Source organism: Tiliqua scincoides, chromosome 9 (assembly GCF_035046505.1).
Source record: "Tiliqua scincoides isolate rTilSci1 chromosome 9, rTilSci1.hap2, whole genome shotgun sequence".
NCBI classification, from domain to species: domain Eukaryota; kingdom Metazoa; phylum Chordata; class Lepidosauria; order Squamata; family Scincidae; genus Tiliqua; species Tiliqua scincoides.
The window spans coordinates 33,161,925-33,188,447 of NC_089829.1; the positions used below are offsets into that span (position 1 = coordinate 33,161,925).

The window sequence follows — 26,523 nt, forward strand, 5'->3', positions numbered from 1 at the left end:
AATGCGATATGTGCTGCATCCTGCAGTGGGGGGTCAGTCACAAAGGCCTCCTCAAGATAAGGGAATGTTTGTTCCCTTATCTCAGAACTTAATTGTCCTTACCTCAGTGCTGGAAAGTTGGTTAGGATTGCGCCCTTAGTATTTTATTTAAGCACTTTATTTGGACTTGTGATCACAGGCTGTGATCATGTCAATGCTTCTCCAAAGTATAGTGCCAGTTTGCTCCAAGAGTTCATGAAAGGAGAAACCACCTGGGTAGGGTGAATGACATGGTTCATTCTCACATGAGTGTCACTCACTATCTCCAACTGGGCAACAATCCCATGGAAAGAAAAAAAAAAGCCATTGATCCTACCCACATGAGTCTTTCATTCACAGACTCCCAGGGCAGCATGGAAGTACCCCCAAGGGGAATAGCTCCAGCACTGCTGCAGCTAAGTGTGAATTAGACCTCAGGTTTCTTTCAGAGGAAAGCAAGTGAATTAGGACACATGGGAAAACTATGCTGAAGCTTTAACACAGCTCTAGTACACTGCATGTATCTCATTTCTTTAACTTCCGTACCCCACTCTGTGTACCTGGGAGGGTAGGGTTGGTTTGAATTAAAATGACATTAAAATACTTCCAATTTTAAAGGTGAAAAGTATTTATTGAGCAGAGATGCACTGCAAAACTACTTCAGATTTTAAAGTATTCTCACCAGTTACTATGGTAACACCACCCTGTAATGAATCTTTCTATAGCTACAATTGCTCATCATTTAAAATTTAGACAGATTCATCATATTTAATTAAGTAATGTACTAAAGTATCATACATTGATTATTCCACATTTATTTCTGACTTTTTTGTGATATGTTCATCTCTTTTTTCAGTTTAAGTTTTATTCACTTGTTCCAATTTAGCATTAACTTCTCAATTCTGGAGCAAGACATTGAAATTATCCAATGAACCAGAACACAGCAAACAACCTTTCATCCATGTGTGTATTTTTATTAATGTTCTTCAAAGGCAGGATAATTAAAAGTAAGACTGAGAATTTTTTTTTTTTTTACTAAAATGGCCTAATAGGTCCTATCTTGCAATCCATTAGCTGGGTCTACATTTGTAGTACAATGGGCCACATTATTCCAGGTTAGAGGATAACACTTTACCTTCCTTGCATAATTTTTTTAACCTTTCCTGCAAATAGAAAACTAGCATATCAAGGAAAAAAAGGTTTTCTAGCACAACTATTTCTCTGCTACTCTTGTTTTCTACTTACAAGGAAGTGAAGGTTTTGTTTGTTTATATTGGAAAACAGGAGAAACTGATTTCTTCTTGTAAAATTTAAGTTCATATGTTTTTATACGCACGTGTATTTGTGTGTATGTGCACACACACATGAAAGGGCGCAATCCTAACCCCTTATGTCAGTGCTTTCCAGCACTGACGTAAGGGTAATGCAGCTCTGAATTAAGCGAACAAACATTCGCGTACTTTCAAGAGGCCTCCATGAGTGACACCCAACTGCAGGATGCAGCACACGTCCCATTGACCCCTCTATGCCAGTGCTGGAAAGCACTGACATAACAGGTTAGGATTGCACCCTAAGTTATATAACAACACATATAAACTTATGTTTATAAAGTATGTTGACAAAAGTCACCCCTTTGCTTGGACCCTTTGACTGGAGGACCTATTTGGTGAGAGACCATGAAGACTTCTGAGCTTTAGGCTGCAGGCAAGGTTGACTACATATGGTAATCAGCTCTATATTGTGATGGTGGTGCCTCCATAGTAAACAATGTAAGTTTACCTGTTGATCATTAGAGGGTTCAGTATAGCACTGAACATCTGATGGGAAATCTGATGTCAAATGCCAGTATCCATGGGGGTTCTGTTTCGGAACCTCCCACAGATATTGAAATCTGCAGATACCAGGATCCCAGTTTAAATGTCCTTTAAATAAAAAAAAAAGTACATGAAAATCGAGTTTCCTACCTTCACATTGCAAAACCACATCATTTCCAAGTTTCTCGGGGCTAAAAATAGTCCTAAAGACCCACTTCTAGGTCTCCCAGTGTTGTCCCAGAAAGTACTGGTATAGAGCTATACAGCATTCAGACACTAGATGGGCATGAATGTAACTGATGGAATGAAATTATTCCATTACATTCAGCCCCATCTAGGGCTGAATACCAGTGTTTCTCAATGTTTGCCCTCCACCTTACCACTTCACATGGTCTATCTATTCAAAGTACCACCAGAAGTAACTGGTGATGCCATCATTGCCAGTTACTTCTGGGTTGGGAGCCAGGTACAACGCAACAAGCATCCAGGTGGATGGGAGGGATTTTCCAAGAGCAAAAAAAGATGCTTTGGAGCCTTCCTATCACTGTTCGTTGTATCACGTTGCTGGTCTTGCTGCCGGGCAACAGATGTCCAGGATTTCCAAGGGTATCACCAGACAGCCCTTCAAGTACCACTAGTAGTACCCATACCACTGGTTGAGAAATACTGCTCTATACCGATGCATTACAGGGCAATATTGGGAGACCTGGTAGTGGGTCTTTAGAGCTATTTTTAGCCACAAGAGGCTTGGAAATGATGTAGTTTTGCCATGTAAAGGTAGGAGACCTGATTTTCACACACTCTTATGGTATTTAAAGATCATTTAAACTGGATCCCTGGCATCCAAGGTGAATAAAATCTGCAGATGCTGGATTAATGGATGCCGGGGTCCCACTATAATCCAATAGGCCTGGAGCAGTAACAAGATGCAAGAAAGTACATCTCTGATATCTCCCAAGGATGCCCAGATCAAGCTTCCATCAAGCAGAAGAGACATGCAACCGGAAGATAGCAAATTATGGAAACAATTCTGCTTTGTGGATTAAAGTTCACTTCTTCCTTTGTAATAACACCTGGAACTATAAACCTCATACTGCAATGTTCATCCTAAATCCAGTTGCTCCCTATGACAGAAGATGAAGGGAAGTAAAACCTTGTACTGTTACAAAAAAGGTTCTTTTTAAAGGATCATATTATTTTAAGACAAATTTACCATCCAAGGTTTTAGTTTCTGCAACACCTTCAAATCAGGTACTCTCTTTCTCATTCCAGATGCAACTAGCCTCTTTTCTTAATCTGCCTGCTTTCACTGTTTAGCTTTACGCATTCTATTCATTCTGGAATTCAGTCTAGAATTCTGGAATAGAATGAATAGGGCTTATCAGCAGGAATGATGAGTCTGCTTATAGGAAGGAGGTACAGGAGTTGTTATTGTGGTGCAAAGGAAATAATCTCTCACTTAACATCAAAAAAACTAAAGAACTTATAATTGACTTCTGGAAAAAAAGGGAGGTACACACACCATTATACATAAATGGTGAGGAGGTGGAGAGGGTTGCTAGTTTCAAATTCCTAGGTATTTACATCACAGAGGACCTCTCATGGACTATTAACACCAGCATGTTGATAAAAAAGGCACAAAAGTGGTTATATTTTCTGAGGAAGCTTGGGAGGTTAAATTTGTCACAGCAGCTGCTTGTGTCTTACTATTGTTGCACCATTGAGTGTGTCCTAACCTATGATATCTTGGTGTGGTACGGAAATTGCTCTGCAGGGGACAAAATAACTCTGCAAAGAATTATGATCACGCAGCACATCATCAATCTTCATCTACCAGCTTTGGAGGACATTATACATCTCACTGTCTGCAGAAGTCACATAGTATTCTGAGAGACCCCTTCCATCCGGATCATAAGTTCTTTGAACTGCTGCCTTCAGGTAGACTATACAGAACTATTAGAGCAGCACCACATGATTCCTGAACAGATTTTATCCCACAGTCATAATTATGTTGAATAAGGCAATATAGTTGTTACCATGCTCCTGGACATTATGGTCTGTTATACTGTTTTTATATTATGATGCATGTCGTATAGAATGAGTGGGTGAGTGTGTAGAGTGTGACTGTTCAAATTGTAGTATATATTTATGCTTGTATCTCAAAGGTGCATAAATTTCGTTGTGCTGTAGCACAATGACAATAAAGTTACTAGTACTACTACTACTACTGGAAGCAAAATCTTTGAATTATTATTAGCTCTCTTATCCCTTCTTAACATGACATTTTAATCACATACTGCAACAGGAGACCAGTGCCAGTTAAAACTTAAATTGTTAAGATGAAGATTTCTTAAATGCTAGTATGATGAAATGGTGTATAACCCAACATCTTTTCTACTGCAGAAAGAACCATAGATGGGTAGGGGATGTCTACATTTATAGAAAAACAGGCTTCTATAGGACCAAAAGCCTATCGAAGTCCAATATTCTAAGCCCAATAGCAGAGCATGAACACAAACCTCATTACCCAAGCTAGTGGTCGTCACCAATACACATAGTACATCATGGGCAGCCCAATCCTGAGCTGCCCGGGGCGCCCATGCTCGCCAGCACTGAGAATGGCTGCCGCCGGATACCGCGGGAGGCACCTCAGGAGAAGGGAACTTTCATCCTCCTGGGTAAGGTAAGCAGTCCTGCAATGGGGCTACTCACTTTACCGCCGACCAAAAGGGCGCAGAGCCCTCCATGAGCGCCTTGGATCCTGCGAAGCAGAGCTCCACGGACCCGCCTCCATCCCTCCCCCGGCACGCCTCCCCACCCACCCCCTCTGCGCATCACGACTCGCCCCCGCCCTCTCTGCCCCGCTCCCTGAAATGCCTCCTCCCCGCCCCCGTCCCTGCCCCTATTTACCATGCCACAGCTTGGCAGTCCAGGAGACCTCCAACGCTGAGCTGGGCTAGCACAGGCGGGAGCCCAGCAGTGAGGCTAGCAAATGTGCTGTAAGGCACGTTTGCAATAGTGCTCAGCGGCATGGAGCTGTGCCGCCGAGCACAGGATTGGGCTCTTAATAGGTTATGGACAAGCACTTTTCTTGTAGGTGAGCATCTGGAATTTTCAGACAATATGGCTGCAGAGTAAGAAACAAAGCACAGAAAAGCTGGAAGAATGCACAGACATGATATTATCAGCACTAGGCTGATCACTAGAAATCCAGCCTTTCTGAGACAAAGAGGTCACTTGACTAGCTGACTAACTTTAGGCAGCTGGGCAAATAAATGTTACAAAAATTGTCCGTCCCCCCCAATTTTGTTTTAGGTCATGAAAATCTAATGTGCAATTGTACAGACAAGCAAACATTTGTGTGGATTAGGGCGCAATCCTAACCCCTTATGTCAGTACTTTCCAGCACTGGGACACCAATGGGACATGTGCTGCATCCTGCAGTTGGGTGTCACTCACTGAGGCCTCCTCAAAGTAAGGAAATGTTTGTTCCCTTACCTCAGAGCTGCATTTTCCTTATGTCAGTGCTGGAAAGCACTGACGTAAGGGGTTAGGATTGCGCCCTAAGAAACTTAAGGGTTGTGTTTTTTTTAACAAATTGGGTCCTATAGCCCAGAAACAATGAGTCCCTTACCTGTATGCTAGTGCCAATGCCCAGGCACATGCAGCACAGTAAAGACTGTCATGTACTTTTGCCTTTGGGTTCTCGCCAAATGTTTTGGTAGGGAAAAGACCAGTGGTTGGGCTTTGGTAAAGTAACACCGTTGCTTTGACTGTGAGAAAAAAGAAACAAAGAAAGAGAATCATCACAGTTCTGTACTATTTCAAAGAAATGTCATTTTGATAAGAAAAAAAGAGAGAAAAGAAATGGCTGACAATATAGCAAGAAAATGAAAAAAACACATCAGAAGGTTTTTGTTTACTTTTAAGTTTCCCATGTTTCTTGGTGTCTTCTTCTCTGCCATTTTTTTTTTTTGTTCTTCATTATTACTATTCTTGGAAACATCTATTGATTGCAGGTTTCTTAGGCTTAGCCTATATTACAAAAAGTAGTTTGACTGTCAGAGTTTCCCCTCAAGGAAGCCTGGGGGTGGTTGAGAGGTCTACACAAAATCTTCAGTGCCTCATCTAAGCCATAGCTTAGATATTGTGAATGACCCTCAGGCTACCCCTTCCCCTCTCGTCTTCCATGCATGTAAGGAGAGCATGCAAAGCTCCCACTTTGGAATAAAGCAAATTTTTGTGTTCTGTCAAAACACAGGAAATAGTGGTTTATTCCCCCAAATTCAGATATAACAGGAAACCACTGCTTATTCCAAAACAAAAATGGAAACTCCACACCTCTATCGAATGCAAAGGAGGAGCAGTAAAATTGAGACTAACTGCAGCACATGCACAATAAACTAAACTACAGTTTAGATCAGGGGTGCCCAACCCCGGCCCGCGGGCCACTTGTGGCCCGCTGCGGGTCCCCATCCAGCCCCCAGGGGGTCCCCCCACCTCCAATGGGCACCCGGCCCTCACCCCAGCCTGCGCTGGCCCTCTGTGTGAGCTCCACGACTTGCTTTCCCTCGCTGCTGCTGAGTTCAGTGGCAGTGAAGGAAAGACAAGCCCAGCCTGCATGCAGGGCCTTTTATAGTGGGAAGGTAACGTGAGACTTGCAGGTCTTGCGTTACTTTCCACTATTAAAGACCCTGCCCGCTTGCCTGCTAGTCTCTTCTTTCTTGCCCTTCCTTGCCCATTGGCTGGGCTGGGCTGAGCTCCGTTTGGCTCGGCTGCAACCTCCCTCCTGCAACCTGAGCCAGGGGAGAGAGAGAGAGAGAGATCACGAGGGAGGGGAGCCCAGCCCAGCTCGCAGCACGTCTCCCTCCCTCCCAAGAGGGAGGGAGGGCTGGTTGGCTGGCTGGCCAGCCAGTCAGGCAGGCAGGCAGCAGCACATGGGCAGGCAGGTAGGCATGCAGCTGGGCAAGCAGGCAGGCAGCCCAAGCAAACAAAGGAGGGAGGGCGAGGGGGCAGGTGAGCAGGTGGGTATTTGAAAGTGTGGAAGATCCCCCTCTCCATTTGTGTGTGTGTGTGAATGTGATCATAAACTGGCATGAAGATCCCCCCCTTCTTAGGGTGAATGTGATCATAAACTGGCATGAAGATCCCCCCCCTTCTTAGGGTGAATGTGATCATAAACTGGCATGAAGTTCCCCCCCCCCTTTCTTACGGTGAATGTGATCATAAACTGGCATGAAGATCCCCCCCTTCTTAGGGTGAATGTGATCATAAACTGGCATGAAGATCCCCCCCCTTCTTAGGGTGAATGTGATCATAAACTGGCATGAAGTTCCCCCCCCTTTCTTAGGGTGAATGTGATCATAAACTGGCATGGAGATCCCCCCCTTCTTAGGGTGAATGTGATCATAAACTGGCATGAAGATCCCCCCCCCTTCTTAGGGTGAATGTGATCATAAACTGGCATGAAGTTCCCCCCCCCTTTCTTAGGGTGAATGTGATCATAAACTGGCATGAAGATCCCCCCCTTCTTAGGGTGAATGTGATCATAAACTGGCATGAAGATCCCCCCCCCTTCTTAGGGTGAATGTGATCATAAACTGGCATGAAGATCCCCCCCCTTCTTAGGGTGAATGTGATCATAAACTGGCATGAAGATCCCCCCCTTCTTAGGGTGAATGTGATCATAAACTGGCATGAAGATCCCCCCTTCTTAGGGTGAATGTGATCATAAACTGGCATGAAGATCCCCCCCCCTTCTTAGGGTGAATGTGATCATAAACTGGCATGAAGATTCCCCCCCCCCTTTCTTACGGTGAATGTGATCATAAACTGGCATGAAGATCCCCCCCTTCTTAGGGTGAATGTGATCATAAACTGGCATGAAGTTCCCCCCCCCTTTCTTACGGTGAATGTGATCATAAACTGGCATGAAGATTCCCCCCCCTTCTTAGGGTGAATGTGATCATAAACTGGCATGAAGTTCCCCCCCCTTTCTTAGGGTAATGTGATCATAAACTGGCATGAAGATCCCCCCCTTCTTAGGGTGAATGTGATCATAAACTGGCATGAAGATCCCCCCCCTTCTTAGGGTGAATGTGATCATAAACTGGCATGAAGTTCCCCCCCCCCTTTCTTACGGTGAATGTGATCATAAACTGGCATGAAGATCCCCCCCTTCTTAGGGTGAATGTGATCATAAACTGGCATGAAGTTCCCCCCCCCTTTCTTACGGTGAATGTGATCATAAACTGGCATGAAGATCCCCCCCTTCTTAGGGTGAATGTGATCATAAACTGGCATGAAGATCCCCCCCCCTTCTTAGGGTGAATGTGATCATAAACTGGCATGAAGATCCCCCCCTTCTTAGGGTGAATGTGATCATAAACTGGCATGAAGATCCCCCCCCTTCTTAGGGTGAATGTGATCATAAACTGGCATGAAGATCCCCCCCTTCTTAGGGTGAATGTGATCATAAACTGGCATGAAGATCCCCCCCCTTCTTAGGGTGAATGTGATCATAAACTGGCATGAAGTTCCCCCCCCCCTTTCTTAGGGTGAATGTGATCATAAACTGGCATGAAGATCCCCCCCCCTTCTTAGGGTGAATGTGATCATAAACTGGCATGAAGATCCCCCCCCCTTCTTAGGGTGAATGTGATCATAAACTGGCATGAAGATTTCCCCCCCCCCTTCTTAGGGTGAATGTGAAATGTAATGTCAAATTTGAAATGTAAATTAATTCTTTTTTTTCCGGCCCCCAACACAGTGTCAGAGAGATGTTGTGGCCCTCCTGCCAAAAACTTTGAGCACCCCTGGTTTAAATCAATGGTTCCCAAACCTTTTTGCACTAGGACTCACTTTTAAAAATGACACTCTATTAAAAAAAAAATCAATTCCTTTTACCAGTTGCTCTAGCCTCTGTTTTATCCCTTTCACTATGGTGAGAAGACTACCTTCTAGTGTGTTTCTTGAGCTCCACCTCCATCGGATTGGTATAATTCTGATGGCCTTTTGTTCCCCTTCACCTGGCTTTAGAAAAAAGCAAAGGCACATTTGCCTACCCAAATGGCTCAATACTTTTTCCTAGTCAGCTATCAGCTTGTCACTTTAAGTTTCAGGACATACCAACAATCAGGTTACAACCCACTAGTGGGTCCCACTGGTTTAGATCATTGTCTGCGATAGTTCAGAGAGAGACCATACAGATGACCATACTACACGGGATGAGGTCTCTAACTTTGAAATAGTTTGCTCAGGGAGAGGAACATTTAACCTCACGTTAGGTGCAAATGAGCGGTAAAAATAATGGTAATCTGTAACTACCCCATATTTGCTCATATTTTTAATTTAGGCATAGCCTCATAGACTAGACTTTTAGTTTAATAATTCTGCCAATGATCATCATCATCCCAATATATCTGGTGCCCAAGACAAGAAAAGTTTGAAAGAATTTTCTTTCATGTGAAACTAGTTATCATTCAATTGTGGTTTCTGGCAAAATTAATTAATTTTCTTTCACAGGGAAATTTCAATCCCATTTCATTTTACAGGTATTTTATATAAAAAATGAAGGTTTACAATTAGAACTCGTAATTTCAATTATTCTTGGGGAAATTCTATTCACAGTATCTTAAAGTCAATTTAGTTAAACCCAAAAGTTGTAGCAACAGATCCCATAGTACTTTAGAACTAGAATCATTCTCAAACTCCTACAACATTATTGCAAAAGAAGAAAAATGGTGAGGTATGTATTCAGTATAAAAGATTACAAAGGAACTCTATTTTTGCTCAGGGAAAGGAAACAAGTTCTTTGAATAAGATGATTCTTAAATAATCATATTAAAATATTCTTAGTATTTTGCCCCTCCCCTCCAGGAACACCAGTGGTTGGGATCCAAAGAGCTTCTTAGGATACAGAAGGCAACTCCACTCTTAGATGGTGATGTTCTTGATGCCTACTGATTGCTCCCTTTATCTGCAGCTACTAAGATCATGTTCTATACTGTTTCAGACAGGACTTTGGACCCTCAGAAGTGACTTTTTGAAGGGGGATAGAGGTTGAAGAGATTGCAGCAGAAAGGAGACAAAAGGAAACTCAATATGTGCTTGAGTGGAACTCAACTAATACTTTCTAGATCCAAACTCTTATTTCCTCTTGAACTTGTAATGTTTGGTTGGAGTTCCCCCAAAATGCTGCATACATTTCACCGATATAGCACTAATAGATATAGTCCCAACTGATATCTCCTTCCCACTCAGGTCAGGATGCCACATGTCAAAGGAATTAGCTACTAGCAAAAAAAAAAAAAAAATGGGTGTCACTAGCCAATTATAACTGTGATCACTCGAGTTTGCCAAAATAAGTGAAAGTGGCAAAACAAAATAAAAACACTGTACACCACTGGACTAAATAGAACATAATAATATGGCAGCCACTTCTGCTATGTTCATTCCACTATAACCCATTCCAATTGTATTTGAAAGGTCACGATGTTACATAAATATTTAAAAATGAGGACCTTCAACTTTAAGACACTTCAAATAGCAAGGCATTTGAAGTTGGCCAGCAGTGACAATTAAAAGTCGATACAACTCAGCCTGGAGTGAGCTGTCGGTTCACTTTTCAGTTCTGAATATAAAAGGAATGATTATGCATGGTAAAATTGGCACAGCAGACTACAATAGTAGATTATAGTCAAGTGTTAATAAACTCAAGGGTCACCAACTCCAATGAGATGAAATGACTCCACAAGGGAGCAAAAAGATGGACAGCTGAAACACCTGTCAGAACACCTGTTTAAAGACATGCTGTGGGAGACTTTCAAATGCCCTATCGTTGTTGGTTTTTTACCACTGAATAATTAAGCTCAAGCTTCAGCATTGAATAAGACACCCATTACCTGGCTGGATGCAACAAAACGGGCAGGCACTTTGTATCTGAAAGCACTGCACAACTAAGCAGAACATATGGCCCACAGCTGGTGGCTGATTTACTGAAGAAAGTTAATGTGATAAGGAACTATATGCCCCCAGAATACCACCAGTATTCAGCCGCATCTGAAAATAATGCAAGTGTGTCTGTAAAAACATTTAAGTGAGCACCACTGTGTTAAAAATATTTGAACTTTCCATTATCCCAATTGTATTATATTACAAGAAACTACATTTCTGACACACTGATGACCCTGCAGGATGAGAAGAGACAAAACTGACAGTTTCCTAATTGTTTAATAATGTGTATTATTGCAAAGAAATATACATACTGCCTCTTCTTTAACTTACCTATTCGGTAGTAATGATCCAACTTATCCCACAGACTCTCTCCATCTGGCCTTGGAAGATTAATGCTTTTAATAGGTTCATATACAGAGCCTAAAGGAAGAAGTGAGTAAGTCTTAATTATGAAAACAGATTAGAACTGTAGCTGTCATAAAGATATCTTCAAAAATGTCCTATCAAACTCAGGGCCCAATTCTATCCAATTTCCCAGTTCTGATGTGGCCGTGCCAATGGGGTGTGCTCTGCATCATGGGGTGGGGAGACAGTCTCAGAGGCCTCCTCAAGGTATTGGAACATTTGTTCACTGACCTTGGGGCTGCACTGCAGCTGCACTGGTGCTGGAAAGTTGGATAGGATTGGACTCTCAGTCAGGAGGTACCAGAACTCAAGACAATGGCAGCAACTGTTACCCTGCACATGCCTGATGTCATCTGATCTCAGAAGCTAAGCAGGGTCAGGCCTGGTTAGTACTTGGATGGGAGACCGCCTGGCAATACTGGGTGCTGTAGGCTTATACCATAGTCTTTCCAGACTGAAAGTTGCCAACCATTTTTGCGTAACAAACCAAAAGCTGCAATTTGGCAAGCAAGTAAGCCAGCACACCCAATTACTAAAAGCATTTGAAAACACTGTGTCTATGTCAAATGTCCAGACGGTGAGGTTATCTTTATAATAGGTATCCAGCACAACAGATTAACATAATAATAATAATAATACAGGTATTTCTATACCACCTTTCTTGGTCCTCAGATTTCTCCTTAAACTTTATTCAAGGCGGTTTATATAGGCAGGCAATTTAAATCCCCGTAGGGATTTTTACAATATGAAAGAAGGTTTCTATCTTTCAAGAAACCACAACACTCAGATGTTTCTTTCTTGATCTGGTCACACATTCTGGCCTCCATCCTCCCACGCTCAGAGCAGATGGAATAGCTTGGCTCAGCTTGACAGCTGCTTCAAGGTCGCATGGTGCTGGCGGCCTTGAACTGGCAACCTTTGGATGTTATCTTCAGGCAAATGGAGGCTCAACCCTCTAGACCAGACCTCCTGCCCAAGCCACACACAGGTAAAACATAAGGGTATATGGGAGTTCTTCCTCCCCACCCTTGAACTGGTCTTAGAACGAGAAGAGGGGACTTGCAGTGGATCTATCTTTCTATAATACATACTATCTATATTTACTAGCTTGCTATTTATAGGCATTATAATGTTGAACACCTTTATAGAAAAGACAAACATATTGTATATGCGCACACACACCATTATTGTTAAGATGTATTATTTTCTCTACTAGCTAAAAATACAATGGTTTAGATGCAGTGGTCCTTTCCGCACCTGTGCAAGGTAACAATGTCTCCCTCCCATTTCTGTCAATTCCTCCCTCCCGCTGTAACCCCCAATCCTGAAAATTCCCCAGACTCTCAAGGACAGCTTTCTGGGGGCTCAGAGCCCCCAAGCAGAGTTCCCCTGATTCCCCAGATTCAAAGTCTATGCAAATATCATTTTCCAAGGTAATGAACTTCAGAAATTGTCTGGAATAGTAATACAGTAGTATAGTTAAGAAGCTTCATTTCACATTTTTATCCAGTTGCCCAAACTACTTGAACTTTCGTCTCTGCCCACTATTGCTATTGCCTTTGTATCACCAAGCTTGCTCATTAAAATCTGGGGACTAATTATGAATCAGTACTGGCTAGTTAGAATTTAAAAAAAATTAAACTGCTCTTTGAATAATATAATCATTGTTCTATTTATACAGGCAATAAAGATGGAAGCCTAATTAGGTTTGATACTTCATGCTCATTTTGCCGATGGACAATCTGAAGAATTATAGTAAAATATCAACAATGCAAAGCACCCATAATAAATATAAAAGTTGAGATTAAGCCCTAAGTAAGTTTAAATCCAGGTTGCCTCAGAGCATGAAGCTGATAATTTATACAATGGTGTTCAAACTGTGTTCTAGAGGACCCCCTGAAAGTTTACTAGAGTTCCCAAGTAAGAAGACACATAACTGCTTTAAAAGAAAAAAAACTTTGCTCTAACTTTCTTGCCTATAGTATTTCTATAAAAATAGCAGTGCATGAGGTCGAGAAAAGAGGTGGCATATACTGCTGCATTTATTTAACATCTTGACTGGGGCAGAAAAAAGAGATAAGAAAGCCACTAAATGTGTTTTGCTATCATTTTCACACTCTGGAAAACTGGTCAGTATTTTGCATACTGATAAATCCTATTATTTAAAATATTTAAAATGAACACAAGACAGATTAATTATAATTTTAAAAAGAACTGCAATGCCAGTTTAGGCAGTCAACATGGATAAAGTATGGTCCTGAATACTAACAAAGAAAGGTATGCCTCATGACTATCACAGAATTACAACACCATAGGTAAGGATTCAACAGGAAATGAATCTCTAATACTGAACAAAATCAATCTAACAAAAGGGGATTGGACAACTACTACTGTCACAGTGATCTACTCAGGAAAGTTTATTTCAATACCCCATGTAATTTGGCTACAAAAATCAAATAAAATAATAATTATTATATTTGCAGTGAAATTGGGGGCTAAAGTCAAGGCTCACTTGGATATTCAAGACAGTACTGGAGCTAGTTCAAAATTGGACAAAGTTAATTCTGCTGTAGTGAGGCGTAATGGAAATCAGTCCCAGATTTCAAGTCTTTGATGAACTTAATTTGATCACTGTGTGCTGTTCCTTCCACTTACAAAGAAAATTGGATCCTTTTAAGCTGAAGCATCATCTCCCGTTTTCATGTTCTTGTACAATCAGGCCTTATAGATGAAAAGGTACTGATGGAAGACCTTTATTTGCATTAATTTATGAATATGTATTTGCCCATTCAACCCTTGACCACACAAATTCTGGGATGTGGGTTACATCACATGCTTTAGAGTTCTAGGCAGAAAGTCTTTTCACATAGATAACACCATGAAACCTGTACAGGTGGTGCCTCAACATCCATGAGGAATCAGCACTTGGACGTCTGCAGATAGCAAAAACTGTGGATAATGAAATCCACGGTTCTGGCACCTTTAAACCCTCCAAAGGTGAGTGGAGTTGTGCTCTGGTTGCCTTCAGAGGGTTTTCTGAAGCCCACAGAGGCCACCATGTTCACCTGCAGCCTCTGCGGGCTACAGAATGGCCCCAGAGCATGAAAAGACTTTCCCTCAAGAAACCAGAAGTAACATTTTTTGCCCTAATAAGGCATTTTGAGGCCTAGGGAAGCCCCTGTAGGGGTACCAGTGCTGAGCTGGGGAAACCGCGTTGAGGCAGATCCGCGGATGGGAAATCCACTGATAAATAAGCTCAACCTTTACTTAGAGCATTTCATGGTTTCACCTAACCACAGAGGAGTCCCTTAGCGTACCTCTCTTCCTATGACTGCCTGCTATTAATCCAAAATTATACGATTTAAAATGAAACAGAAAAAAAAATATTCTGACTCTCCCAATTCATTTGAACATGGTTGAACAAGGCACCAGCTCCTGAGTGTCACAAATGTGCCACAAGGCACGTTTGTGCCAACTCAGGTGTTGGCTAGGCCAGTGCAGAGGCTCACACTGGCTCGGGAGAGTCAGATCCAGCCCCTGCACTGGCTGCACTGGCTGGACAAGGTATGTTTGCACAAGGCAGTGCAAGGGGTGGGAGAGGGTGGCAAGAGGGAATTCTGGGGATGGGGAGGGGCTTTTTTGAGGAGGGAGGGCGAAAGAGGAGGCAGACTGGGCTAGAGAGGGGGCAGGATCGGCAGAGGCAGTGCATGCCAAATTCTAACCCCTCTCCCAGGTGTAAGGGGAAAAATATTCTCTGACTCCAAGGTACTTGAGACCTTCAGCCGCCTCCTAACTTGCACTGGATACAGCACAGGCCACTGTGGCCTGCCTGTTCCAGCGCAGGTTAGAATTGGGCTGTCAATATATTATGTACTCTGAGCTCTCTGAGTTTTCAAAATAAATAGCTAACGAATTAGAAGAAAACTCTCTGAGTTTTCAAAATAAATAAACTCAGAGGAAAACTCTCTGAGTTTTCAAAATAAATAGCTAAGGAATTAGAAGCTAGCTTGCCTCACAGCAAACTAATAAACAAAACCTTTTTTCAACTGTCCCACTTGATTCAGTTTATTTGTCTCTCAAGTACAGTAAACCAAAACATGAGCCACATCCAACAGCCGAAAATCAGTGCTAAAAGACAGATGCTTTCTACACTGTTACTCCCAAGGAGACTAGAAAACATGTCAAGTTGCTTGCAGGATACCCAACTTGTCATCATTTTAATCCAAGCCAAAAGCATTTTTATTGCTCATTTGCTTTCTCCTGGCAGTCAAAGGTAAAATTTGATGACACAGCGAATCTTTGATTTAAGAGAATAATGGGGGGGGGGGGTTTTTCCATTAATGCTGAAAGTCTATTAAATCCAAATACATCCAATTCAATGGAGATACTCATGCATAAATCATAGATGACATTTTCTTATTGAAAAGTCCATTGTTTTCAATGTCTGTTAAATCGAGGCCCATTAGATCCAGGGTTCACTGTAATCCCAACTCCTAAACCCTTTAGGGCCCTAACTGAAGCAAACATTAGGTTCCTGACTTCCCTCCCAGCCCCAGACAGTTGATGGCTTGCACCACTAGACTACTCTTCACTGTCAACATTCCTTAATAGCATGAGCACAGCCCGCATCTTCCTAATGCATGTTGGGGGGCTTGAGGGATGGCAGGAGAATCTGACTCCTACAGTACCTTTCCTGCATACCTACAGTTCCCTGCTATTTGAAGAAACCCATGCCTGTCTTAGCCTTACTTCTCTCTTGCCATTCACATCCAGCATTCCAGTAATATAGGGTGACAGTATACATCTTCAGCAGAAAAATATTATGCAGCTCAAACATTTGCATGCTAGCTCAAACCAGTTTCGAATGAACTGACTCATCTATGGTGCTGACATTTGTCTTTTTTCTGTTTCATTTTAACTCACATAATGGTTGGCTTAACAGCAGGCAGTAATGGGAAGAGAAGTAAGCTAAAGAGCTTGACCAGAGATTTAGGCTATTGGGCCTAGTTGGAACATGAGCTTTTTATGGGAAAGATCTGCAGCATATCAGAAAAGCTGAAACAAAACAATAAGGGACTAGATGGGAAAGGACTTTTGTAAGAATAGGACAGCAAAAACCACGATGCTGGGCCAACTGCAGAGAAAAAAACCAGAAACACTATGTTGGAAGCACTCTCAGTGCATCTCAGTATATTACTGGTAATTTAAAATGCAGGTGCAGTTTTGGACAATAACTGCATTAATTAGTTTCTTCCCAGATTTAAGGAGCACATTAAATACCTATAATGAATCTTAAATTAACTTACTTTCAGCAATACTCTTATCCCTTACCATTCTGGGATAAGGAATCAATGATTACTGTGTAAGCTTTAGTAGTGTATCACAGGAAACATGGATTAAATTAACTTGCCATGTCCTCAGAACACTCCAAAAGCAGACTTGAGCCGTCAGTGGAATAACACAGGTGAAATATCCTGCATTTAAAAATAAGTAAAACTGCCCAATCAATTTGATATTAAATGTTTAATTGTGAGCAGATCAGTCACAAAGTTTGTAAAACTTGTACAGTAAAATCTTATACTTATATCTACAGTACCATTTTATACACAGATTATCTTTTCCCACAGATCATACATTAGGGAACATATGATAATTACAACGTTCTGTAAGGTATTAGCCATTAAATTAATAAGAACACAAAATAAACCAGGACAATGCACATCATAAAAATGGTTATTACAGTTAGGGATTACTCTATGGATAATGGCTGAAATAAGAGAAATCGTTTTATTATGGTTATTTATTACGATTTATTTATTACGATTTATTACTCCTAGAAACACTTGTTAATAGTACTATCACCCAAAGCAAAACTTGTAATGCAGAATACCAACATCAGGAAGAAATTATTTTCCAATATCAAAGAATGGAGTTGGAAGACAAACATTCCTTGTGCAAAACAGCATATACGTGATATAACACAGTAGGTTACAAAAGGATACATTGGTATTACAAAAGATAGACTTACCAGGATATCCACCTTCTGCAGACAACAAAAAAAAAGTATTTGTTGTTACAATCAAAAGAGGACTTCTGTCTTTTACTGAGGGCGGCAAACATTCACAAAGACAAAGTTTATTCAATATATCCAATCCCTGGAATCCAGATAACGTTAATTTCCTATTGAACTTCATGACACATGTTGAGAATTGTGAGCACTTTCTATGATAGGCTGAGGGAGGAGCCATATCAGCTTTTTTAAACCAAGAGCTGTACAGCAAGAAGGCACTTCATGCCATGCTTCCAGGTTCACATGGTGCACACTTGACCTTATCTGATAAGTTCAAAGTCTTGTATGAACTAAGGGGAAGAGGAACAGTTTTGGTGTTGAAATCATCACAACTGTTTTGTTTTCAGCAAAATGATAGTGTATTTGTGCAAATACACCAAAATTTCACAATCAAGTGGCCAGGTGGCAGCTCATCACCTCAGACAATATCTTTAAAATAGGGATTGGTGGACAAACTGCAATATTAGACCATTTCTTGTCATTAAAAAAATATGACTCCATCAAATAACAGCTTCATATTTTTGTTATCATTGCAGCCATCTGGATTTACCCCCCAAAAACTGCAATTAAAATACAGTGTAGTTATCTGCATTTACCCAAGAAGATATTATTCTAGTACTGCAAACCCAACCAAGTTTTCCCAGGGATCACTTCAGTGGCTGCAAGGATTTTATAACTGCACACTCATTCTAGTCTGCTTACTTAAGAGCATAAATATATTTGATTGCCTAGCTTCTCCTTAGGCCAGTGCTATTCAAACTGGGGCATCGCGACGGCCTAGCCTGAGGAACCTGGTCTCTGCCTCTTTCAAGGGGAGGGGCAGCCTAGAGGCGGGAGGAAAGCAGCGGCGTGATCCCCAGGATTGTGCCACTCAGGGGGCTGCAGGGGCTTGGGTACACTTACCCAAGCCTCCTGCAGCCTCTCCGGGGTGCAGGGAGCCAGGCATGACTTCTGACTTCTCCCTTCCCCCGCCCCCGCTGCCTCCTCCCCCTGCCCCTGCAAAGACTTACTGGCTCTCAAACTCAAAGAGTTTGAGAACCATTGCCTTAGGCTGATTTTGCACTGAATTGCATTCATGTCATGTTTATGACATGAAGCTATGAATTAGTAATGCCATGAAGACATTGTCCCTACAGTCACCCATAAGGTTAGCGAGCCAAAGGTGCCATTAAAGTTAATGATTGTTTGGACTCATTTCACGATCAAACTTATTTGTTGTCCAGATAAACAAATCCAAGTTTGAAATAAACTAATGAAATGATTTCAGAATAACTGCTCAGGCTTCCCAACAGTTTCTGACATAAGAAGTAAAATAAGAACAGCACGTGGATTTAAAACTTGCACACGCACTAACAGCCAACTATATCTCTCCCTAAGCAACCAGATGAGAAAAAAATATTATATCTGTCAGATCAAAAGAACACAAATTCATTTTTTCTTTGCCTCATGATTTCCAGGCTATTAATTCGTTCTCAAAAGCATTTTAATGGACAAAATACATTGCTGCCACTAGGCAGCTTCAAATTCTCTTCCTAACAAATCCTGTGTTAAAATTATGCTTAATCAGGATTGCAATCCATGCCAGAGCAGGAAATGCATGTAATAAACATAGGATTATGCCTTCCCTGCAAAATCAGGCAGAAGAAGATCGTAAACAAAAGATAATAATGCATATGTTGATGACAAGCAAGGAAATACATATCCTGAAAAAAATCTACAGTGTTGTACTACGAAGCACCACATTTGTTCCACATACCCCTTTCTAAATGATGGTGTCATGGAAAAACTTATTATTATTTAAATCATATCTATGCATTTGCAAACTAGTAAACATAGAATGTGCAGGTAACTGAACTCTGACAGTGCACTCTGTTTTTTTTCTAATTCAGCAGGCAGTAAGTTTGCCAAACTCACAACATCTTAGGAAGACCGCCTTCCCCGGAAGATGAAAGAGCCTGGATTAGTGGTTGTGACATTCTAGAAAGATTATTTTACATTAGGAAACATTTAGACAATGACATGGGAAGCTCTGTGCTTTATTGGGCAACCTTTAATGTACAATACAATATTCATTACTCAGTTTCTGTTCAGCCTAAGCCATTTATGTAACATCAATATTGCTGAGTGGTCATTATCCACAGCTCCAAGCAGCACAAGAGACATTCAAGGATACTGCCTTTTCAGACCATTTGCTGCAATCTCTTCTTGGACAAGAGAAGACAACAATAAATTGTAGAAAACAGCTTTGATACTTTTAGGCTGAACCTAGTTGTGTCTGATTCTAGTGCAAGAACAGCTCCATGGGCCTCATGCCACTGCAAAATCATTCCACTAAAAAGAAGTACAGTGGGTCCTCCTTATCCACGGGTTCAGCATATGCAGGTGCTAACTCTGAGGCTGGAGAGCTTCAGAGGACCTCCCAGATGCAACCAGAAATCATTTCCAGTTCTCGACAACTTTCAGTTGCAACCAGAGGTCTTCTGAGGCGCACAGAGACCGGTTGCATCTGGGAGGCCACGTACAACCTCCATTGGGCAAGGCACACTACCCAGATAAGTTACTGCAGTGCTACCACCCTCCAAATTTAATTATCCATGGACTTTGGAGGACAGAAGGAAGTGACTGGTGGAGTGGTGTTACAGTAGCACAACTTTGCCTAACAACAGCTACAGCAGATAATAGGATGAGGCTATACAATACTTTACAATCTGATCTTTTGAGTTGCTATACTAGTGCAAAAGTCCCAGTGATCACACAGGTCAGAACTAATGCCCTTGCTTCACCACTAGCCATGACCCTGGATGAAGAATATATGTACCATAAAAGGGTATAAGTTATCAAAGTGGTAGTTATTCTATACAGAAAAGAAAGATTTATGTTCTGTATTCATATCATGTTTTGAGGATACCTCTTTCTCAGTAAATACAAATTAAACAAATAAATCAAGGCTGCTAATCTCTTAATAGCCAATCAAAGATCATGACTTAAATAAACTTGAAATTCCCAGTGGTTTGCATATGGCATCCTAAGGATTACTTAGAAATTATTTTGGTTTATGAGGAATTTTAGCAACAAACATGCATTTTCCGGTTTGACAGAGAAACAGTTTATTACTTAATTGAAAAACACAACATGCAGGCAGGTAACCTGAATGCTAGAGGGAGGCGACTAACCGAACATTAACAGGAAGCAGATTATATGTCAAACTGTTCCTCTGTTAAGCAAAAAATGCATGCTTCCAGTGCCAACTGGTGCTGGCTTCTGCACAGGTGCCTTTCCTCTCCTGACTGCTATGACAAGCCTTATGGTGCATTTGCAACAGCTGTTTCCAGGGCAGCGTGTGGAAGTCTGGTGTTGCCCAACAATATAATTGGGTCCTGCACCTATCCATAATTTTGATGCCACAATTAACTTTCTAAGGCTGCAATCCTAACCACACTTTCCTGAGAGTAAGCCCCATTGAACAAAATAGGACTTACTTCTGAGTAGACCTGGTTAGGATTGAGCCCTAAGTAACATTCCGTCCTACAAGAGAAAGTACAGAATTTGAAAACTCTTATCACGTTCACAGGCCAAACAGACTGAGCTGACCAAATGATAGAAGGATTAGTTCAAAAACCTGAGATTAAGATATATGACTTCCTTGTTTGTGCACAGTTCTTAAAACACAGCATAAAATCCATCATTATGCTTGGACAGGGCATGGTATCTTCCCACATCATTACATTCTATGACACATTTCTGCACACCTGAATTGCTAACAGTATTGGTGAATGTTGCCTGACTAGCTACGTATACTCATTAGCAGAAGGTGAGTGGCAGGCTATTGTTTGGGTCCATGTAACAAGTGCAAATGAGCCCTAAATTCTTGTACACATGTAAAATTCAATTTTACAACCAGTTAGCTTGACCCAACAACTTCAGCTAATGAATCATGTCATCACAAGGTACACAGTAATTCCAGTGACAGTCTAAAATTACACTGCTAATTTTGCTACTTTGTACTTTTTAGAACAAACTAAATGGAGCCACAAAACCAATTCTGGTAAGGCACAAGAACATTTTATAAGACACAAACATGATTATACTGTTGACCTTGCAACCTTCTAAAGGTTCACAGCCAATGGAGAACTTTTGTCGGCAGCATATCCACTCACAAACAAAACAGCAGCCAAAACACGCTATAAAAATTCACACCAAGAATGCATAAATTTTAACACTAAAAAGCTGAGACAATGTTGGAATAACTAATCTATTGTACAGAAATCGCCTTTGTTCTTGTACAGCGTGATGATGCTTGCATCCCTCATGTCTTGAGGTACTCCACCTTCTCTCCAGCAGAGACAAAGGATTTCATGCAGCTCAGTGATGATGATCTCTTTGCAGCACTTGAGGACTTCAGCAGGGATGCTGTCTTTTCCAGGTGCCTTGCCAAAGGCAAGGGAGTCCAGGGCCACGTGAAGTTCTTCTAGGGTTGGTTCACTGTCAAGCTCCTCCAGCACAGGCAGGCACTCAATGTTGTTCAGCGCTTCTTCGGTGACTACATTTTCTCTGGAATATAGCTCAGAGTAGTGCTGCACCCAGTGTTCCATCTGCTGCGCCCGATCCTGGATGACCTCGCCTGTTGCAGACTTCAGAGGGGCAATTTTCTTCTGTGTTGGACCTAGGGCCTGCTTGATACCATCATACATCCCCTTGATGTTGCCCGTGTCAGCTGCTATCTGTATCTCGGAATAGAGCTGGAGCCAGTAGTCGTTAGCACATCTCCTGGCAGTCTGCTGGACTTTGCTGCGAGCACCTCGGAGGACCTGCAGGTTGCGCTCACTGGGACAGGCCTTGTATGCTGCTTGAGCTCTCCTCTTTTCCTCAATGACTGGTGTCAACTCCTCAGAGTGGGCTTCAAACCAGTCTGCCGTCTTGTTGGTCTTCTTGCCAAATATGGACAAGGCGTTGTTGTAAACGGCATTCTTGAAATGTTCCCATCTTGAAATGTTCCGAAAGGCGACAGGGGTGACTGCAACAACTACCATGGCATCTCTCTCCTTAGCGTTGTAGGAAAGTTGTTTGCCCGAGTTGCACTAAAGAGGCTCCAGGTACTTGCAGAGAGCGTTTATCCAGAATCACAGTGTGGATTCCGAGCCAACAGGTCCACCACTGATATGTATTCTCCCTTAGACAACTGCAGGAGAAATGCAGGGAACAACGACAGCCACTCTTTATAGCCTTCATAGATCTCACAAAGGCTTTCGACCTGGTCAGCAGGGATGGCCTCTTCAAGATTCTCCCCAAGATTGGATGTCCACCCAGGCTCCTCAGCACCATCAGATCCTTCCACAAGGACATGAAGGGCAGTGTTGTCTTGGATGGCTCCACATCAGACCCCTTTGACATCCGAAGCGGCGTGAAGCAGGGCTGTGTTCTTGCACCAACCTTGTTTGGGATCTTCTTTGCTGTCCTGCTGAAGCAGGCCTTTGGAACTACAACAGAAGGCATCTATCTCCGGACCAGATCAGACGGAAAGCTCTTCAACCTCTCCAGACTGACAGCAAAGTCCAAAGTCCAGCTGAAATGTCTGCGTGACTTCCTCTTTGCTGACGATGCAGCTATCACTACCCACTCTGCCAAAGATCTCCAGCAGCTCATGGATCGTTTTAGCAAGGCCTGCCAAGATTTTGGACTGACAATCAGCCTGAAGAAAACACAGGTCATGGTTCAGGATATGGACTCACCTCCCTGCATTACAATCTCTGCGCATGAACTGGAGGTTGTCCATGACTTTGTGTACCTTGGCTCAACGATCTCCGACACTCTTTCTCTCGATACCGAACTAAACAAACGCATCGGTAAAGCAGCTACCACGTTTTCCAGACTCACAAAGAGAGTCTGGTCCAACAAGAAGCTGACGGAACATACCAAGATCCAGGTCTACAGAGCTTGCGTCCTGAGTACACTTCTGTACTGCAGCGAGTCATGGACTCTTCACTCACAACAGGAGAGGAAACTGAATGCTTTCCACATGCGCTGCCTCCGACGTATTCTCGGCATCACCTGGCAGGACAAAGTTCCAAACAACACAGTCCTGGAACATGCTGGAATCCCTAGCATGTATGCACTACTGAAACAGAGACGCCTGCGTTGGCTCGGTCATGTCGTGAGAATGGATGATGGCCGGATCCCAAAGGATCTCCTCTATGGAGAACTCGTGCAAGGAAAGCGCTCTACAGGTAGACCACAGCTGCGATACAAGGACATCTGCAAGAGGGATCTGAAGGCCTTAGGAGTGGACCTCAACAGGTGGGAAACCCTGGCCTCTGAGTGGCCCGCTTGGAGGCAGGCTGTGCAACATGGCCTTTCCCAGTTTGAAGAGACACTTGGCCAACAGTCTGAGGCTAAGAGGCAAAGAAGGAAGGCCCATAGCCAGGGAGACAGGCCAGGGACAGACTGCACTTGCTCCCAGTGTGGAAGGGATTGTCACTCCCGAATCGGCCTTTTCAGCCACACTAGACGCTGTTCCAGAACCACCTTTCAGAGCGCGTTACCATAGTCTTTCGAGACTGAAGGTTGCCAACAACATGTACAGAAATATCCATATCCAATAGTTGTAGATCAGCAGATACCTCTGACCTGGTGGCAGATTCTGAAGTGACTTCACAATTTCTCTTTTTATTGCTACATATCATTATGGCTAACAAGGCAATCATAAAATAATACTTCCATCTCCCTCTGGAGAACAAAATTATTGGGTGTATAAAAGTGATAAAGAGTAAGGAGTAACAAGCAAAACAGCATACAGTACAACATAACTATTTTTATATCTGAAATGTATAAATGTTAAATATAGTTAGATACAAACTTTCACCACCAAAAATGTACAGATATAATCAGATATAAAGGACAAGATCTGCATAGAGCTGCACTACCGCATACTCTCCTAGCCAAAGCTCCCAGACCCTGCCACATCCAGATTCTGTAATACCATGTGGACAAGAGAGTGTGTGACATCTGTCACAACAGCTGCAAATGGTCAGAGCAGCACTTCCCATCAAGGAGCATCCAGAAACATCCAGTTATGGAGAAAAAAATTACTGTTTTCTGACTCTCCTGAATGCATTATCAATTTCATTCCATAAGCCCAAATTCTAGAGTTTTATGGAGATGTTATATATATTCCATATGTATATGGAATGTTATAAAGCCATCTTGCCATGCAAAATTTGTTAAAACTCTATCATGACTCTCTTTAGTTATCTTTTTTTTCTGAACAAAAAAGTCTAAGTGCATTAGCCTTTCATCTTAGCAAAGATGATCTAAACCGTAGAACATTTTGGTTGCATCTTTTCCAGTTCTACAATAACCTTTTTATCATATGGACTAACAAGAAGTGTATACAGTATTTCTAATGTAACTGAATAAATAGATTTGTAGACGGTCATTACAATCATTTTTTAGCTACGGTAGCAGATGTGGTGCGGCCATTTGTGTACATAGAACCTTGACCTAAGGTAGGTCTGCCTGCACTGACAGACTGCACATGAAGGTAGCATAAGCATAGCAGATTGTGCCCAGAGATCCCAAACTTCAAAGTCCCTCAGACAGGTCAAGTTCTTATCATATTCCTTCAAAATGCAGTAGATATCATGGCCTTCCTTAAGCTAAAAATTCAGAAGTGCATTGATAACCAATCATACTTTCCAGGAAAGGACACATATGCACAAAAAATCAACATTAAAACAAAACACAAGTGATCTGTAAGAGACCAGCACACTTACCAGACCACGAGAAAGCACGAGCAGAGGTGGTTCTGTCAGCCTCCAAACCAGCCATTTCAAACTGCTGCAGCTAATCACAAACGTCTCAGACTAAACTATAGCAATTTTTGAAAATGTTTAGTGAGGGTTAGAGGCAATCAGCTTCAAATTAAGCAAAAGCAGTGTTAGCAGAGTTATTAACATGATGCAGTGTACAATAAAGGCAATAATTAGATTCATTATATTTTATGTTTTCCCTTTATACTCCAAAACTTGATTTTCCTATACCATAATTTTCAATAACTCTCACTGGTTGAAGTACCCTTACCTACATTTACATAATGCCTACTTACTGCTTAACTAGAATGTTATTTGACAGTACTATTTCTTATTATGCCAGATAATACTGAATATTTACATCAGAAACGGGGGGTGGGGGGAAATTCTCTGTGATGAAATAAATTCCAGGTCCAAATGAAATGCATTTATTCTTTGGTTAATGAAACATATCTGAACCAAGTTAATACACAATTACATACATTTTACAACAAAATTCTGCCTTTAGGTGGTTCTCAGGCTGTTCATTAAGGAACCCACCAATGAATCTTTGTATTTATTCAGACCCCAGCATCTGTTAACTCCAAATCAGATTCCAATCCTGCTTTATGCCTAACAAATGCATGGCCAGTAACCTAAATTAAAGGTCAAAGGAGGTTTCGGCCACTGAGCGATTATTCCCAATCCTACTCTGGAGGAAATATTGCTATGTGATTATATAAAATATTTGCATAGGACCAACGTATATAAAATCCAAGGAACAACTGCACAGTTTAGGCCCATGAGCACTGGATATCATATGCATAGGTGCTAAGCAAACTGCTACATCCAATGGTCAGTAGATGATCATGAAGAAGGCACAGTGAGCTTGGGACTTGTGCAATTACCTCCCCGCTCTCTTCCTCCACCATATCTGACAGGAGAATCAAGACTTCCATGTTCTGTTTTGAATAAACCAGTTTGTTGGTACAGCTAGACTTGCTTTCAAACAAACCAGGATCAAGTTGTGGTTTCAGGCTCTGGTTGGTTAAGAAACACCATTAGAATAAAACACCGTTTTCCAACTTCAGACACAACAGAAAACTACAGTTTATTCAAAACTGAAAGTAGAATCTTTCAAACTCCATACCCTGAACACAAAGGAGAGCAGAAGAAATGCACACAAGTTCAAAGCTTGCAATGGTTCATTCACTATCATCTAACTGTGAACTGTCAGCTGTGAGCCAGGTTAAAAGCATGCGCGGACACTCAGCTGGCCCAGAAGCAGGAAAGTGGCAAGTGGCAGACAGGGAACTATAATTCTGCTCCTCCACTGAATGAACCTTCTGTATCAGAAATGGGGGGCAGGGGAAAATTGTCTACTTCTGTATGCTTCAAACCTCAAACAAAACAGCCCAAAATTTTAACTAGTCACAACCATCATGTGAATCCATTAATCATTATTCCAGTCTGCCAG

At 41.9% G+C, this 26,523-nt stretch overlaps 1 protein-coding gene across 4 annotated transcripts in view; it reads right to left on the bottom strand.

Moving 5' to 3' along the window:
* PHKB (phosphorylase kinase regulatory subunit beta) overlaps nucleotides 1–26,523 on the bottom strand; it is a 127,139-nt gene that overhangs the window by 95,040 nt on the left and 5,576 nt on the right. Inside the window, exons 2-4 of one of the 4 annotated variants that reach the window (XM_066636749.1) lie at nucleotides 25,032–25,101; nucleotides 11,118–11,207; nucleotides 5,467–5,605 (exon numbers count right to left, since the gene is read on the bottom strand). In XM_066636749.1, coding sequence (XP_066492846.1) covers nucleotides 5,467–5,605; nucleotides 11,118–11,207; nucleotides 25,032–25,086 — 284 coding nt within the window. In that variant the 5' untranslated portion in view covers nucleotides 25,087–25,101. Of the gene's footprint in view, nucleotides 1–5,466; nucleotides 5,606–11,117; nucleotides 11,208–25,031; nucleotides 25,127–26,523 lie in introns of all 4 variants that reach the window. The other 3 variants (XM_066636748.1, XM_066636750.1, XM_066636747.1) reach the window with 3 other exon arrangements.